At 36.7% G+C, this 19,152-nt stretch overlaps 1 protein-coding gene and 1 long non-coding RNA gene across 2 annotated transcripts in view; one reads left to right on the top strand and one right to left on the bottom strand.

Annotated features, from left to right (window-relative positions):
- Window positions 1-19,152, top strand: part of LOC133216993 (contactin-6-like) — a 141,442-nt gene that overhangs the window by 41,211 nt on the left and 81,079 nt on the right. The window contains 2 exon segments of the mRNA XM_061362123.1: window positions 9,812-9,938; window positions 15,969-16,093. Coding sequence (XP_061218107.1) covers window positions 9,812-9,938; window positions 15,969-16,093 — 252 coding nt within the window.
- The window catches only part of LOC133216995 (uncharacterized), a 28,984-nt gene continuing 17,212 nt past the window's right edge, over window positions 7,381-19,152 (bottom strand). Inside the window, exons 2-3 of the long non-coding RNA XR_009726782.1 lie at window positions 9,263-9,496; window positions 7,381-7,463 (exon numbers count right to left, since the gene is read on the bottom strand). This is a non-coding gene — a long non-coding RNA (uncharacterized LOC133216995). The remainder of the gene's footprint in view (window positions 7,464-9,262; window positions 9,497-19,152) is intronic.

Genomic DNA, 19,152 nt, shown 5'->3' on the forward strand with positions numbered 1-19,152 from the left:
GATGACTTTTCTGGTCTGGACAGTGGACACAATAAAGCAAAATCTCCTGGGAGCATAGAAGTGTGACGTACACCAGAAACCAGGCAGAGGTTCTCTATTTGTATAGCAATACAAAGGGCTAAGAGGGAAAGTGAACAGATATTTCTACCTGAACCTTGAGTTTCTTCTCTGACCAATAGTCAGTTTTGCAATAGTCTGATTTTTGGTCAAGAAAGACCATTTTTTTTGAGTAAATTCTAAATTTAGTTTTAATTTACGAAATAGATGTCAATACTGTGATAGCAAGCATATGTAAATCAGTCAAAATGATAAGTATTTCTATAATATCCTGCCTGATTAATCTAATTTAAATAAGTATCAGCCTTAGGTTTAAAATGTTATAAATACCTCTTGCATTCCTCTTCAATTATATGTAAGAAAATAAAGACCCTTTTAATCTTGCCTGGATCATTGCTTAAGATGATTTATTTCTCAAGGTTTTAGTCCCAAGTTATCAATCATCTGAAAGCAAGAAGTAGGTGGCAGCCTGAAATTTCTATATCAGAGCTTCTTGTGTCCTAAAGATTTTTGCTATGGTAGTAATTGGGACTCCAAAAATTCTCTTCACATGTTGTTAAATGATTTTCACTATCTCTGTAACTTCTAAACATTATTCCAGAATATAAAACCTTCTTATCAACATGCAAACTCTTTTTTGATGTCAAGTTCTTGCAGCTAGTTGCTGACTACCTTTATTCATGCCTGTTATTTAAGCCCAAGTGGGAAAAGCAAGCGTCTCTGAATCAGCCATTTTGTTCCAGTTATTCAAAGTAAATAAGCAAAATTTGAATAACACGTACACAGGGTTTAAACATTCACCTGCAATTTAAGTCCCCTATAATGGTGATTGTATCTAGCTTTCTACAAGGTCTGGGACTCATAATACTGCAAAAAACAAAGCACTACTTCACATTAGAACATGTTTCTTCTTATTTAACATAAATGGGAATTATGAAGTGCGCCCTCTGGAAACAAAAGAGCAATTGTTGTTTGCTTTTCTATATTCAAACTATCTGCAAACTAACCTTTTTCATTTCTTTTTCCTTCCATTGTGGCTGGATCTTTGCTGCTAAGTACCTGCCTGAATGTAATGCAGGTGTCATCAACATCTAGTAGGTATTGCACACCAAATTGGTACAGTTCTCAAGCTCCATATTATTAGTCCATCAATTATAAGTTATTAAATGGCCTGCAGCCAATATAAAGAGCAAAGAGATATTCTTAGCAGACCTCTTCCCTATTTCCCTACAATGTGTGCACGTATAATTTTTTGTAAGGATGTATATGTGCTATGTAACTATATGCACACATCAATATAGGATAAATATATGGTCCATAGCAGTGTTTCACACACACAGAGAAGATGATTAAGAAAAAATGGAGCATCAGTTGCTTATATTTTGTTCAGTAGGGGTTGATCCATTGCCCATTGAAGTTTATGAATGGCTTTCCCTGACTTCAAAGCACTTTGGCTCGTAGTCTTTACATAGAAAAAAATGGATGGAGCATGAAATTGTATCTACCGCCAGCTATGAGTACTAGCAGACATAGCATTCATCAGGCTGCTGCACATTTCTGTACTGAAATTACAGTCACACTGGGGAAATAAAAAAAAAAAAAAGAAAAAAAAGGTGTCCTTGTACATTCAGTCATTTTTGATCAGTATTTTTCCAGCAGATTCCCCAGGTCTTTTTGCCATAGGGTAGTAAGAAGGGTGCTATGAAAGATGGCAAAGATTCGTGCAAATGAGCTTGAAGATTAAACGGCTTGGATGTCCCACATACCGCAGGCTAGCCAAAACCAAGGAGGCAGAGGAATAATGCATTTCAGTCTAACTTCTTGAAACCACTCAGATTTGTCCTAACACGGGAAAAGGGAGAAAAGAGAGACAGAGTTATTCCTCCTCCTTGGCTTGCTCAGGAGGAGGCATCCTCCTGGAGGATGGAGGCAATGGAGCAACTCTCTTTGTCTCTCTCTGTCTCCAGAGTCACTGGATGGGAGCGTAGGGCTTGCAAAGCAAGATGCTTAATGAAAAGACAGAAGTGTGTCTGAAACAAAGCTTACAGGCTGGAAGAAATTTTTATCTTTCTTACCTCCCCTCCCTCTTTTGAATATAAGCAGAACTGTAGCTTGCCACGGTGTTACATGCTTAGTCAACTTAGTAGCTCCTTTTTACAGAGCATTGATCAGTAGTTGCAATGGAGTTTTAGAGTCATTACACAAAATCCCAGAGCTGAGCAACACTAGCAGTGACAAAAATTGTCTGATCTTAATTAATCACCATCCTTCTAAGACAGTAAAGCACAGTTCTATATTGTACAATTAAAAAGTTACAGAGAAACAAAGTTCTGGATTTATTTAACTGGCAGGATATTAAATGATATAGCTGTTACCTTTCCCTGTATTATAAATTATTGAATTAAGTCTTCAGTCAGTTTGGCAACAGTGCCAAATGAATATTACAACAGTACAATGCAGCAAACAGTATCTGTCATTGAATCTAGGTCTCACTTCTAGCTGAAATTACAGTGAACAAAATGCTTGTGCAGTAGATTGGAAAAGGTTCATTATTATTTATTCATCTTGCCTAGTAACACAAAAACTAATGAAATTTCATTGAGAAGAGTGCACATCAGGATTACTATACATCATAAAGACACGTCCCTCTAACTTCATTGTGGATATTTGTCTCTGTAATTAGATGTTTGTTCCACAATAGTTCTGTACCTGAAGGACATGACCAAGTTCATGACACAAAACAAATCATCCACACAGATGAAAAGGCTTCCTTTATCTTGCCTACATCTTGCATAACAGCATAGAAGTCTTCATAAAGTATTTCCATAAAGCCAGTGAAGTCATGCACAGGTAGTAATTCTAACATTGCTACTCACACATTATTTATTTTTGAGTAAAGTACTACATTTTTAATACAGCTTACAGACTAGTGTGTTCATAACCCCTACACCTATTCAGGCTCTTGTACGTTTACATGTATCTCCACAAATAATTGCTCATAAATCTGTGTTCATCTGTAGCCAAAGGTGTAAGCTTAGTGAAGCTCCATTGAATGCTACCCAGAATACATCCATTATCAGCAAGTTTCCTTACTGTAGCTTGAACTTGTGGTCCAGAATTTTTAGGGAATATTTTGTTTTTGTATTGAATGCAGTCAGTATCATATAAATCAGAAGTAAGAGTCTGATTGCTATACTCAGTATAAAATGATGAGAAACGTCACATTTTGGCATTTAGAGATCCATCCTTAATTATTTTGGAATTAGAACGTGTGTATATGTGAGATGGGTAATAAATTCACTGATACCCAATTATAATCACAGAAAGTTATCTCAAAGTGTTGTGGCAATACTGGTTATCATAGCAGAACTGTTAAAAATGTTTGAAGCATCAGATTTTGACAAATTCTTTTGTCAATAATTATTTAATGGAACAACACATAATTCAATATGGTCAGTTTTGCATAATAATTATTACCTGTGATATATCACATATTTTTATATGCTAGATTCTGGCAGTCCTGACAGCTGGTAATATTAGTAACTAAAGTTATATTTTATACTTTCATTGCTCATTTTAACACCCAAGTAGTTCAGGAAAATGTATAACCTGAGTGCATTGCTTGGCACATTAACCTCAGATCACACCTACCTACACCACCATATGAGTTATGTTTAAATGTTAGGAAAAATATTGGAATATTTGAATAATTTTTCAGGGAATAAATTTAGGGTCTACAGAATTGTTTTCAATTAAGACATTTAACGCTTTTGTGCCATTTACCAAGGCTGGAGAAGCAGAAGCAACAGTCCTTTGGTCTTGATAGTTACATCTCCAAACCCAAATCCAGACCATGATTCTCTGGGTGAGCCAGAGACCACTACCCCAAATTTGACTTTTTCAACAGGAGTTAAGACTTGAAAGGAGCCCTGTGTCTCTGGAGCTCTGCACATCAGTGTCTGAAGGGAGAAAACACACAAAAGTTGAAAGCCCTTTTGGGAAAACCCTATAGGTTTTAGATTGCTTCTGCCTGCTCAAACCTGTAACATCTAATCTCCCTTTCTTTGTGTATGTCTACTGCTTCATTCTCTGATTGAGAACTGAATGTCGTTCTCAATCGGCAGTCAATCAATCGAGAGAGAGAAGAGGGAAGCCTGCCTCCCATTTCCTGTAGTTCTGGCAAGTTGGTTTTCCTTTTACAGAATGCTTTTATGGCCCTTTTCTTCTTTTTCCACCTTCTTTTCCAGTGTTAATATCTGATTTCTTGAACCAATGTGCATTACTTTACACTTTCCTGATAGCAAACAGCATCTCATCCATTACCTCTTCTTTTGAATCTGTCTTGCTCCTTTTAAAGTCCTTGAGCTGCCTAGTACAGGCTTTTGATGAGGAAAATGATCATTCTGTTCTGCTTTTGACAAGTTAAATCAAAAACCACAATGTTATTTGCAGGAAAAGACTCAACAACATTTGTAGGACCTATAAACTCCTCTTCTTCAATTAAATCTTACCAGTGTCTTCAGCTGTGAAGAAAGACAGATTTTGAATTCATTTTGACTTTTCATATTATTTTCTACCCATGCTGTGGTTACAAAGATGGAGTCCCTAACTCACCTGTCTCATCTTTTTAGCTAGAACTGACAGGTGTTTTACTATCAAGCTGATTTAAAAGAGGCCTCTTAATCAGGTGTCAGCTTTGGCCCATAAAGTCATATTAATGTTTTGGATCAGATATGAGGCTATATCTAAGGCACATTAAGAAAGATTCATTAGAAACTCACTACACCTGGAATTTACAGCCTTCCTTGGAGCTTAATAGCCTGGATAAATTCCTCCTTATCTGGTTTGCTTATGTGAATTATAGCAGTTTTGCATTTAGAAGCTTTTCAGAGTACAGATTTTGCCATTATTTTAGCTTCTTTATTCTTACTATCTTCAGTAAGGGTACACTGACAGGCTACATGTAAACCTGCATGACCCCTCTGTGCCTGCTGCATGAGTCCAAGGGAGGAAAGAGCACCCCTCGTCCATCACTTATTTGGGATTTTTCAAGCACACAGGACTCTATAGTCTTTGAGCACCTCCACAAAATGTGGCTGCAACAAAAATAATCACAGTAATTGCAAATACTGCAGACTTTGGAGCTCTCAGAACAGAACTGTACATTTCTGGCCCTTGAGCAATTAATACTCTTCAGTCTGTCTACTTTGAGCTGATTCATACAGGCAAACCCAAAGCTTTACGTGGTCTTTCTCTGCCAGCAAAGCATGACGTTTCTAGGAGAGTTTCACCAAACAGAATTTATCTGACATACTGATCAGTTTTGATTAATAAGAACTACAACTCCACTTTGAAAAAAAAAAAGAAAAAAATAAATCAAATCATAATAGAAAGGAAAAGCTGTGGTAGGAAAGGAATAAAAAGATAATCAGCTTGTTTGCAAAATTGGTCTAGTAAGTTATCTATACATATGCTACAGATTGGGTCTTAGATAGTTTAAATTGCTCTCAGGTTGTATTGCCTATCATTTCCACTTGAACAGATACCTGGTAAGGAGCTAAACATAAGGCAGCCAGAGTCAGGCAACAGAAAAGAACAGGGAGCAGGGTTTGGCTGGAAATTAGGTTGATCAAGAGTAGGCTCCAGATTTGTGATTTATTCTCCCTGTCTGGATGAGACACTGCATAAGCATTTAAATATTTATTGTGACTAACCAAAACCTCTGACTATATTTGATATGAATATCACAGCCCAAAATAGCTAACTGATGCTCACAAAGCACTGTGATATCCTCTGCTGGCACATAATTATGAAAAATCTCTGCATTGGCTGAAGACAATATGAAATAACGAATAAACGAATGCTGATTCATTTTCATACTTTAGATCTGAATTCAGACAACGATGATTATGGTATTTATGGAGATCATTTAGTATCATAAAGAAATACTTTTTAACTTCTTAAAAAACATTTCATAACAAGAGTTTATGTTTGCTTTCTAACATCACGCTGAGGGTTTCCACACAAGTTTTATGAACAAAATTATGAATTTAATAAAATATGTGTATTCCAATAGATTTAAAAAAATTTACTTACTTGAATGTTAACAAAAGTAAATAGTCCTACAAAGATTCATTTGTCATATGTACCTCTGGAGAAATCATGGTGACTGGTATTGAATCTGGAGAAAGGGGGAGAAATATATGGCCATTTGCTATACAAAACGCAAAAGGATGCATCAGGAAATTGGAAATGACCAGTCTGACCTTCTCTATAAATAAGAGATGGACTCATAGTATACTGTTGGCTCTGAAAGTACACATCATTTCCCACAAGTTTCTTGTTATTCTCTGCTGCAGATCAGGCAGCAAGAAAAGGATATTAAAGAGAAAGCCAAATTATTGCACAAAGCCACCTGTACTAAAATTCATGGCTAATATTTATTTGATAGGGACTGTGATGTGTCTGCTGTTAAGGAGCTGTTAGGGTACATGTAAACCATTGTGTCCTTGTTTGACACAACAAGGGTCTGCTGTATTAAGGACATTGAAAAGGGATGCAAGAAGTAAGATGTTCAAAAGTCTGCAAACGACAAATGAGTTTAAATTCCATTTAGAATTCATTATGGGAATATAATTCCAGATTTACCAAACTATTTGCATTTTTCTCAGCTAAAGCAGGGATTTTTATGTACATCATGCAGCTTTCCATTGTTAATTTCAGGCCCACCCAGCTACATTGGTTTAAAAAATGATCCCTAGGGCATTTGGGTGCTTTAGAAAAGCTTTTCACTGATGGCTCTGGGAAAGTAGCAAGAATGACTAACAGGCTAAGTAAATTAACCCAGAAGGGGAAAAAATTCTACCAAAGAAAAGACAAGTCAAAGGATCAAAAGAAACAGCAAAATAAGAAGTCTCAAAATGTGTCAAGGGATTAAAAATAGAAGAGTAACAGGAAAAGGAATAAAGATTATTTAACTATAGCCAACCACCCTCTCTGAGGACCTCACATGGTTTCCTCAGCAAATTGTCTTCTTCCCTACTCTCCACAACAAGATAGACTACTGTGAGAAATAGAAATAGAACTGGTTTACTTACAGTCATTTGATTCTGAAAGCATGAAATAAAAGAAAAATAATACAGGGTTTTAAGTCAGTTTTGGGAGAGGTATAAATTTTCTGATAGAAAGAACAGCAAGATACAAGTTATTTTTACTAGAGCATCTTGCTCTATGGCTAGAGACCCTTGGAAGAACCACAATATAAAGACTAGAAAAATATGAATTCAAGCTCTAGACAAATGTAAGGACCAAAACACACACTTATCTTTAGGTATTTGAGTAACCCCACCAAAATCAAACAGCAAGGCCATATCATGTTTTGAATGTAGTTGAGCAACACATATAGCCTGTAGTTTTTAACAGAACGAAAAAGTTGTGGAACCTGATACTTTTTTTATGTGATTTACTGCGTTTTATAGTCTGTTGTGTCACTTACAACACCACATATAACATTCAGCCAAGTTTAATATTTTGTCTTCAGACCACTAGCTCATCTCAGCTGTTTTAGTGGCCTGACTTGATATCCTAAATTGAGAGGATGTATTTTTGCTTCCTAGTGTGCCCATGTTATCTCCTTTATAACAAGATATTCTTAAAATGAGATGTGCCTACCCAAACAGCTATTGTAGGATAAAACAAATCAATCTTTTTTGAGTGCTACTTTGAATTTTATTCTAGTTCTCTTGAAGGCTATTTCTCACAGGTACTGCTCATGAAAGCACACTCACAGCTGGGCTGTTCTGAGTTTTCAAAGCATATACAGTGTAAATTGGGCTAACAAACACAACGGAATGGACACCTTGATTAAGATATGTGAAAAACATTGTAATTACAGATGCCATCCTTAAAAAGGCTTCTGGTCAAAAACTGAAATATAAAGCATTTTTCTTTGTTCACCACTCTCTAGTTTTGCCAGATGTTCTTTGCTTTAGCTCCACTGAAGCAAGAAAGATTATATTCACCAGTAAAAAGCAATTTTTCTCTTAGAAAGATGGGGTTGTCAACTTTTCTGGTTTAGTGGAAAATATTTCAGATATGAAATAAATAAAAAATAATTAAACAAAATAAATAAAAATATATCATTAAATATTACATTCTTATTGCTTCAGAACAAAATTATTCATACAATTCCAGGATTAGGGCTCTTAGAACAACAAGTGCCACAAAATGATGCAAGCTGACAACAGGGCTGATCTGTTTTTCTTAAAGTGTACAGGGCATCGTAGACTGGAGTGGTGGAAAAGTACAAAGGGAGATGAATATGTATACAGCTGGTAGCAGATACAGATCTGATTTTTGACATGCGCTCTGCAGTTGCTTATAGCCCTGCAGGTGTTTGGGGTGACAGGGTGCCAGTGGCTAGTGCTGACCTGGCTGGGGTAAAGCTTGGGGAACTGCCTGGGGTTTCACACTGAGTTAATGCATCAGGACAGCATATCATCTTTGGAGATGCAGGAGACTCTGCTGGTGTCAGTAGAGCAAGACCTGTTTGTAGCAGCTGAGAAAATTTTCTAGAGTTACAGAGCTATAGAGCACTTGGAGAACTACATTTGGCAACCTGGGGACAGAAGTGATAGCACAAAGTGTGGTGAAGCAGTGGCCTTTGGGAATTAGATGGTACTTTCAGTCTCTCATCACCAACAAGCAGACAAAATAGGTGGATAAAATGACTGCCAACACTTATGTTGCTTCCAGAACACAGTTGTAGAGCAATTAGTTTTTTGGGTTAATATTTCTTCTTCCCAGCTATGCAACTTTACTGCAAACTCTGCATTTTTTGGACTGATGTAAGATATCCAAGAAGTGGAGAAAAGCTTTATTCAAGGACCTGGAATCATTTATTTGTCCTGTCACTAGGATTCAGTTATAGCTGTGGAAAAAGTCACCTAATCTCCATGAAAGTTTTCCTTGCAGGAACCCCTGAGATGTTGAGGAAGCAAATGTGTATCACTCCAGTCCACATGTCTCTTGTTCCCCTGTATTTACATGCTACAATTAGACTCTGTGGGCAATGGGAGGATACTTCTGAAAATTATATATAATCAACCTTCGCTTAATGTTACTTTTGTGACCAAACAAGGGAAAGCAAACAACCCAAACAAACAAACCCCTAAAACCCAAACCAAACCCTGAAACCATAATGTACCTTGCAATCCAGAAGTCATTTGCTGGTTTGCTGGGGTCCTCCTCTCCATCTCCCATGGTGTGCACTGTCATGGACTGCAGCAAAAACTGTGTTGATGTAGTTTGGCTGCAGTCAGTGAGCTGCCTGTCTTCAGAAGGGTGATATGAGACAGACACATCCACCAGGCGAGCAGGGAGGTAGGAGTGCCAAACACAGAAAGCCACAACTTTATTCTTTCCCGCATCAAGTCACCATCTAGAGCACAGATATGAGGTAGATGGGGAAGACTTAATAGATTGTCTTATAGCTTCCATAGAAAATATGCAAAGAAGCTAGTCTCCACTGGCACATGCAAAATAAATCAACAACAGCTAGGATATGCAATTTTATTCTCAATCAGGCTTGAAATATTTCCTCCTTAATAGCCAAAAGTCTGGAGGTACATTCTCTGCAGACCTTATAAGACCATATAACAGCAGACCTTAACTTTTGACCAAAAGCAAAGGACACTTCTATGTGTAAGGACATGTTAAAATTGTCTAATCTTAAATTATTGTTTTTCTTTCACAGAGGAAGAAACCCTTCATGTTCTTATTTTAATCCAAGACCCATATGATTTCACTTACTCCATGGCCTCAGCAAATCCAGACATCCTACTGAACTGTACAGCTAAAGGATACCCACTCCCATACTACAGGTGAAGTCAACTTTGGAAAAGCAGTGTCTCACTGTAAAACTGTGTTTTAATCAGTAGAACACCATCATGCATACCTCAAAATGTGTTGAGCACTTAGAGCTCTAGTACAAATAGGCATAGTAAATTTGAGGAATGAAAGAAAAATATTTTTGCTAGTCTACTGTTAGGAGAGTTAACACAGGAGAAGGAAGTACATCATTGAAAATTGTCCTCAGATTATTTTAAAACATACAAAATTACTTCTGATGCCACAAAACAACTGTGAAAAAAAACCATAAAAATGGAAATGCTGTGCATCTGTATTTCATAAAGGTCTCCATACATCAATAAATGATTGGAAAGCAAAAGAAAGAGCAACATCCTCACCCATTTCTATTTCTAACATTTCAGATATCTATTTATAGTGTTTATTTAGAGAAAGAACAACGCAAAACTCTGATATCTAGTTTAAAATACTCTTTGGATGTACTTGAAGCCTTGGTACATAAGACCGCATGTTTATTCAATCACTATTGACTCATTTAAAACAGATTGCTGCATTAAGGATGTGGAAACCTAAGTCTAATAGGAGGAAAAGCTGGAAATCTGGGAAAAATTACTGTGCTTTCTTCAGGAAAAAATGGGGAAAATAATTACCTAGGAAAATAATAATAATAATAACAGCAACAGCAATAATAGAATCATTGATGCAAGTAATGAGAGTGGTCTTACCAAATACTTAGTACTTATTCAATAGCTTTTAATTGCTCACACAACAGTTTCCTCTGTAAAGTACCACTACTAGTTAGCAACTTGGCTTTTACAGTTCATGTATTAAATTGTTTCCAAATATTGTGCTAGTAAAGGAATGCTTTATCTCCCTTTCACAGTGTAACTTTTCTTCCTAGGAATAGAAATCTTCAACCATTTCTTATTCGTTCATCCTGTTTTCAACATGAGCATCTACTGTTTCATGTCATGAATTTCAAGTCTTTTCCAGTTCACTTATCCACCTGCCCCATACGCACATATACAGGCAGCATCCTCAGAGACCTGTCCAAATTATTAGCTCTGTATTGCACCCATGGACTCCTCACATGCACAGATAATAGAGACAAGGTTTCCTCAGGCAGTAGACCTTTGAAGTCTCCTCCCATCATATAGCTGATATTCATACTTTCTTTTTCACTTTTTGCCTACCTATCCCTTAATTAGATTCATTATTTTCTTTGCACTATAAGGACATTGTGGAAAGCTTCAATTACTCTGGTAATTTGAGATCAACAGCTGGGGACAGATCCTGAACCATTTAGGTCAATTAGGAGTTATCAGACTATCACTACTATTACAACATGGGAGCTTTTCACCATGACTTGAAAAACAAAAGGAGTCTTCAGCACTTTGATTTCACTAGAGCTAATGCCAGTTTTGTCAGATAAGGATTGAACCCATACATTTAAAGTTAAAACTATTTTATATAAGTGAAGAACAATATGAAATGTTAATCATATGCTTTGTTGAGTGATGGAAAAGAGCAACAAAAACTACTGCAAGGTTTCTCTTCCCTCCAGAAATACAGAACCACTACAACAGGAATAAAATTATACACAAGCTAATTTATTATTTAGCATTTCTTACATAAATAAGCTGATTGATATGTTTCTTTAAAGAAAAAAATGCTTAGGATTTTCTGAAAAATTTTATTCTATACTGTATTAGTCTTAGAGAATCAAATTAGTAGTAGCTTTTTGCAACTTCATTTCAAAATCCTGGGTGTCTAATAATCACAATGCAATATCTGTATATAATTGAAGTAGACATCAGTGCTAAGTAATAAAAAACGAGGAACACTGATTTCCTGTTGGACACTGTTGGAAGTAGAAAACATAGATCAGATAATAATAGAAACAAAAGTACGGACATGTATCTCTAAAATCAGCACATGTATTGGGGAAATTATCTAAATGTCCTGCTGAACACCATTTTATCTATTATGTCTTTCCCTGCAAAGTCAAAACTTCTTATAGTATCAGGTGCATTATTTCACCAGTTTCTCTGTGTGGTGATGGTGGCAAATAAACGTAACGTTTCAAATTAGATTTGCAATTTTTTGTACTTAAGCTTTTCTGTTATACTTGATTGAGGGATTACCATCAACTAACTAAAGTTCCGAATTTTAGTTCTCTTTCTGCTTACAGCCTATCCATAAACATATCACAGTTCCATAGTTTTCTTTCATTAAGTCACTCAGTTAAGTACCGCTAACCTTCCACCACACTGGAAAAAACTAGCCAAACAAAAGAATTCACCTAGAGCCAAGCAAATCTTTTCTACACTATTTTGACATTTCCTGTTTGGTCTCAGGTGCTTAGTTCTAGCTTTTCCTGAACTCACATTTAGTATCCAAGATAATCACGCAACCCAGCATTTTCAGGCATGTTTGAAATTGAGTTTTTGCCCTCTCAATCTTTACAGAAGCAGTCAACTGAACAAGTAAATAAGAAAACTGAGGACAGCATGAACATTTTGCACTATAACAGTATTTTAATTTTAGCATAACTTAGAATTCTGCAGTAAAATAAGGTAAATAAATTCAAATTCATTCCATATCAAACTACCTCAGAAAATCACTGCAACGGACAAATAAAAGTGAGAGGTACAGGACCACAAAGTCTGAGATGAGTGCAAATGACAAAATATGTTTATAATCATTGCATAAAATCATAGAATGATTTCCAGTAAACCCCAAAATATATTTATCTTGTTTACATCCTTTCCCTACCGAAATATCAAAGATCATAGGTGACTAAGCAGCAGTTTTATCTCCCTGCAACAAACTTGCTCTGAAGCTTGTTTTCAGCCTCCATTAAGTACTGGATTCCAAGCTAAATGCCTCATGCCTGTATTTTTTCTTTTAAAAGGTGGCTCCAGCCTGAGGATTCTGCATTCTCAGCTCTGCTGGATTTACTTGAACACGGGGCAGGGCATAAGGAGAGGTGTCAAGATCATGTTGTCAGTACATACATTGCCCAGAAGGTCTACTCAGAGATATTACTCTAATATTTCACTATTTTTGTAAGTTTGATGTGCTTTTGTGTTCCAACATGTCTAGTTACATATTTTTTCAGTACAAAAATATGATAAAAACTCCTTTTTTTTTTTTTGGCAATTCCCTATAGACAGATTGCATAATTTGCATTATAAATTCACATTTGTCACATATTTGTGTCCATTAATAAATTCTACTTCTCCCTGTTTTTATTTGCTTGGAAGTGGAGACTATTTGAATAGTAAATCACAAGTATTGATTAAGTAGTATAAATAAGGGGAAATCAACGTATATTACACATTTATTTATGTCAGTGATGTGACTGCAGTGTATTTTAGAAGGACTTTCCCACTAAGTCCAGCATAAAAGATTTAACATAACCAAATAGCTTGGAAAGATGCTGGTATTTTTGTATATTCCAATGTTAGCAGAAACTGGTAACAAATTAAGAAAAGAGAACAAGAGAGTGTAGGCTACTTCTTGTTTGAGACCATCAAATCATGGTGGGAAGCAGGGGAGGTCTCACATATATATAGGTTCTGAAAGTCTTTAGCTTAACAAAGAAGTTACTGAGAATATCTTGTAACTGGTGTTTTACAAAATGTTAAGATTTTGAAGATAATAGTATATGAAAATTTGGTTAATGAATTCATAAACCACAGTTTTGTTTTAAGTTTGGACATCTCTGTATGACATTCCTAAGGAACTAATGAATTCAGAAGCAGAATATAGCTTATTTTAATAAGTTTGCATTCTGAAACAATTGGTCCAGGCAGCATTCCCTGTAATGGAGGAAAAGCATTTGCCAATCTCTGCATAAAGTTCACAAAAAAAATGTACGTGATCCCTGCCTTAACAAGCCTAAGTTATTTTCTTTTTTTTTTTTGACATCAGTTTTCAAAATTTCAGTGTATTAATGTACTGCGGAACACAAAGTGGTTAAATCGTTGTCTACCACATGAATTTGTTAATTCGCTTCCCCCAGTGATGTAAACAGATTAATTAGGAAAAAGCCCACACCAGGAGATGAACCTCTGATCTATATGCAAAGTTTAATAATCACTGTACCACGGTGATTAGAATGATTATGGGGATACTGTGAAGAATTCATTTGCAGCAACTAAGCCAACATCTTTGCATTTGTTTTGAAAAACAATTATAGACCTTAATTAGGAGCCATGTAATGATGACAGCAGTTATTTCAGTGATTGATTCAGAAATTAAAGAGAACTGGCAAACTAAATACCAGAATATCCTATATTAGAAAAAGGAACTGTTTAGACAGCATGTACCATATACAAATCACAAAATAAGGCGAATTCCTAACACTGATACAGGTAACTGCTTCATGGAACAAGCTCATGGATGGGCACCAGCTAAGATTTTGTTCATGTTTGAAAAGGAAGAAAGCCAAAAAAACCCTAAGAACAGCAGCATAAACCTAGATCAACTAAAGCAAAAACAAAAAAGGAAGAGAGCAGAGGTACATAAAGGTCAAAAATCAGCTGCAATTACCGATGTTCCAGTGTCACATCTAAAATTTTAATTCATTAATAAAGAAGGCCATGATAGACAGACCCAGATAAATTATTTAACAGTGCTAGAATTTGTTCACAAAATTGATTTTATATTTTAATCAGTCATTACTTATTTTTTAAGACAACAACTGCACACTTGAAAAGTCAGTACCTTTGTTTCCTCTGTACATACTAGTCAAGACTTGCTTTGGAACACAAATGCATTTCACAGCACAGATTAAAGACCTTTCTCCAAAAGAACAACTGTCTGTGCAGTCTGATGAGAGAAAGGTCTGTGAACAACCAAGGTAAAGAAGTGTGCTGTGCATCCAGGTCAGATCTTCCAGGAATAAAGTTATGACGGAAGTTTGCTTCAATTTGTTAACTGTGGAAACTATCATCACTATCAGTAAATTCATCTCTGCAAATAACAAGAAATATAATTTTTTTAATGCTGTGATTTCAGGTAATTAACAAGGAGACAATTAACCCTTGTTTCAAGGACTGCCATAAAGTATTCTGCAAACTCAAAGTGAGCCATTAGCAGTTCCTGTGTGGTCTTTGCATCCTACAGAGGGGTAGACAACATACCTACACAAGCCAACAGAAGTGATACAGACAGAAGAGGTGGTTGTGGTATAAAATTAGGAAAAGAAAATATGTGGTTATATAGTTTTAGGATGCTGGAAACCTTAAGTGTGGCATTAGCAAACAAAAACATTGTAGACATCAGTGAGGTACTTTATTGTTCCATCAGACTTTCTATGGAAAATGAAAATTCAGTGACTAACAGTAAAGCCACAAAATTTCCCTTCTTACAGCATATTTTTTTTCTTTGATATATAAGCTTTATTTTGACATTAGTAAATAGATTTACAATGTTGCAGACAATTCATTTCCTACTTACAGTACTAACAGGGACAAACCATGTTTTAAACTGGTAGCACTCATTAAATTATCAGTTTCAAGCTTGCTGCACAAAAACTTCTCTCGTCTGTCTTCTGGAGTGCAATCCTTCATGATCTGTAACTCCAAATCATTTTTGTAACCAAATTTATGGCATCATTGCAAGCACCATAAAGTACATTCAGGTACCATTTATATTATAAAAAATAAGGTAGCTGTAGCTGAGGCATATACAAAGCTCTCAAACAGATGGACAACTTAGTTTGTATGAATAAGTTATAATTACTTTTTGTAGACATTTGTATGAACACTGGTGACTAGCATAAAGGCAGTAAAGATTTTTCAAAGAACAGAACTATTGGTATTATTAAGATTGATATAAGAAGCAGTCTTGTGTGAAAAATGATGTAATTTTGTGATATTTAACTACATTTTTATCATTACAGTTATGCTACAGCACACTATATAAGATAAATATGAATAGGCTCTGTAAATTGTAAGCATAATTTGATTTTTTTCCCCCTCAAAGGTGGAAGAAAATGGCACAGATATTGATCTTACCATGAGTTATCACTACAGGTTGGTTGGAGGCAGCTTGGCAATCAATAACCCACATAAAAAACAGGATATTGGAACATACCAGTGTTTGGCCACAAATTCATTTGGAACAATTCTGAGCAGGACAGCAAAGCTTCAATCTGCACGTAAGTTCGGAAGATCATATTTATTAGAACATTATTTTCTGATTAATTCTGCACATGAAATGCAATTTATTGGGTAATTAAAGTATCATTGGTGATTCTTTTCAAAAGGTTTGGCTTGCTTCAGCAGTGCTTATTATTAAAAAGCCTTTCCTGGTAAATATTAATAACAAAACCAGACATATGATGGCTGCTACCTCTCAGGAACAAGAATAACTTTCAGAAAATTAAAGGTCAAGGAAGATAAGTACAATTACAACTTAATAAAGGTGTTTCCAGGTGTTTTTTAAGACAGTACTTTCTTTGCTGCATTTCAAGTAGTTACAATTGGAGCAGAAAAAATGTTGCAAAAAAAAAATAGGCTATTTTCTATAGCATCTGAGTCCTAAAAACATTGTAGTCCTAATTGCCACACGGATATTTTGTAACATTAACAGGGTAACAATACTTTTTTCCTTGTACAGTGTGCAAAATGGTGAGCTGTACTTCAAATGTTGTATATTTCAGCTCAATGTCATATAGCATGCATGTTGTCTTAAGCTACTTAAAATTTAGAATCATAGAATAGTTAGGGTTGGAAAGGACCTTAAGATCATCCAGTTCCAACCCCCCTGCCATGGGCAGGAACACCTCACACTAAACCATATCGCCCAAGGTTCTGTCCAACCTGGTCTTGAACACTGCCAGGGATGGAGCATTTACAGCTTCCCTGGGCAACCCATTCCAGTGACTCACCACCCTTACAGTAAAGAATTTCTTCCTCGTATCCAATCTAAGCGTACCCTGTTAAAATTTGAACCCATTATCCCTTGTCCTACCACTACAGTCCCTAATGAAGAGTCTCTCCCCAGCATCCCTATATGCCCCTTTCAGATACTGGAAGGCTGCTATGAGTTCTCCATGCAGCCTTATTTTCCCCAGTCTGAACAGCCCCAACTTTCTCAGCCTATCTTCATATGGGAGGTCCTCCAGTCCCCTGATCATCCTCGTGGCCCTCCTCTGGACTTGTTCCAACAGTTCCATGTCCTTTTTATGTTGAGGACACCAGAACTGCACACAATACTCCAAGTGAAGTCTCACGAGAGTAGAATAAAGGGGCAGGATCACCTCCTTCGACCTGCTGTCCATGATCCTTTTGATGCAGCCCAGGATACAGTTGGCTTTCTGGGCTGCAAGAGCACACTGAAGCCCGCTCATGTTCATTTTCTCATCAACCAGCACCCCCAAGTCCTTCTCCACAAGTCTGCTCTGAATCTCTTCTCTGCCCAGCCTGTAGCTGTGTCTGAGATTGCTCCAACCCAGGTGTAGGACCTTGCACTTGCCTATACTTCATGAGGTTGGCATCAGCCCACCTCACAAGCATTTCAAGGTCCCTCTGGATGGCATTCCTTCCCTCCAGCGTATCAACCGAACCACACAGCTTGGTGTCATCAGCAAACTTGCTGAGGGCGCACTCAATCCCACTGTCCATGTCAGTGACACAGATGTTGAATAAGATCAGTCCCAACACAGATCCCTGAGGGTCATTGCTGGTCTCCAGCTGGACATTGAGCCATTGACCACAACTCTTTGCATGCAGCTATCAAGCCAGCCAGTTCTTTATCCACCCAGTGATCCACCTATCAAATTAATGTCTCTCCAATTAGGGACAAGGATGTCATGTGGGAAAATTTATTTTAGGCTTGCTCTCCATTTAATTTCACAATTTTTTTCACAGTGTTATACATGTGGTGACTGTATTCTGCTAATGTCCCTGGGTAGGGGAACAGCAGCAACAGCCAAAAACCCCTAAATATTGCCTCCAATCCTTTCCTTTCCTTTCAGTGGAAAGGTCTGAGCTGTCTGTTGCTGGGAGAAAGCAATTGTTTTCAAACCTCATTAATAAAACATGTGTCTAAAGCCAGCCTTGTGTCGCTATTTCAGACACCAGCAAATGTATTACTTATTAATCTTGTTCCATTTCTCATAGCAAATCTCATGTCGCAGGGGTTATACAAAGGAGATATTAGAGGTCAGAGCAGTTCACAGACTCTCTTTTAGTAAAGATGATCAAATGGTATATCGCTAGTATCTCATTTTGTAATGTTTTACTTTAAATTTCTCCAAAAGCTTGTTTCCCAAGAGGTGATCAAATGGAAAGAAAAGTTTTGATTCATTATTTTCCCACTTTTTCTGAAACATCTTTACAGACCAATCTTCCTGCATAGAAAATTATTTCAAGATCTGGAGATTAAATTGCTTAGTTTTTAGAAACTAGAAGCTTTAGAAAGAAGAAAGAATAGATGGCCACAAGAAAAGGTCTACAGAATCTACAGTCCCCAAGATATCAGGGTAGACCAGAAATGGAGCTGGAAAAAGACCCAAAGAAAAATAATACCCTCAAAGGCACAAAAGAGATATTAAAAATTAAAAGGGGGAGGAGAGAGAGGAGGTGAGGAAAACCAGGACTATCTCTGGAAGAAAGAAGGCTCTGGTGATTGTTCAGCATATCATATTACTCAGTGATTTTATCTTTTTCTGGAAAATTTTATCACCAATTCAAATTCCTGGAAGCACTTTGGTTTGCCATCACTGCTCTTTCCCAGCCCACAAGGAATCACACTGGCTTGGTGTACCACCTCTTAGGGTATATAAACAGCTCTTCTGGACAGTGCTTCTTTACACAATCATTAATGTCACTTCCTTCCTATGGCTTTCTATGTTTGCTTTTATCTAACATCATTTCATAACCATGAGTAAGACCAAAGCTAGCTCCTGAAAACTAGTTTTAAGTCTTTGCAAGGCAAAGGGTTTGCAAAAAGCTGAAATAGAAAGAAGGGAAAGAAAGCAAAAGCCTTACTAATAAGGAAGACAGAGGAGAAGAGTCCTTTCTCAATGGACAGTTTCCCTTATGAGGTTGAGTTTACTAAGAACCTCAACATGGGTTTGCACCTTCCTGCAGAGAGCAGGGTGGTTCTGCAGAGACCTTTTGCAACTCCCCCTCTTCTGGTGCAGCACAGCCAGAGGTCTGCTGTCAGACATGCAAACCTGAAATAAATCACATGTGATTTCTGGCCTGCCTC

The sequence above is a fragment of the Neopsephotus bourkii genome, unplaced genomic scaffold (assembly GCF_033783945.1).
Source record: "Neopsephotus bourkii isolate Nb327-2 ecotype Australia unplaced genomic scaffold, CSIRO-AGI_Nbou_v1 NB_1080, whole genome shotgun sequence".
Lineage (NCBI taxonomy): Eukaryota > Metazoa > Chordata > Aves > Psittaciformes > Psittacidae > Neopsephotus > Neopsephotus bourkii.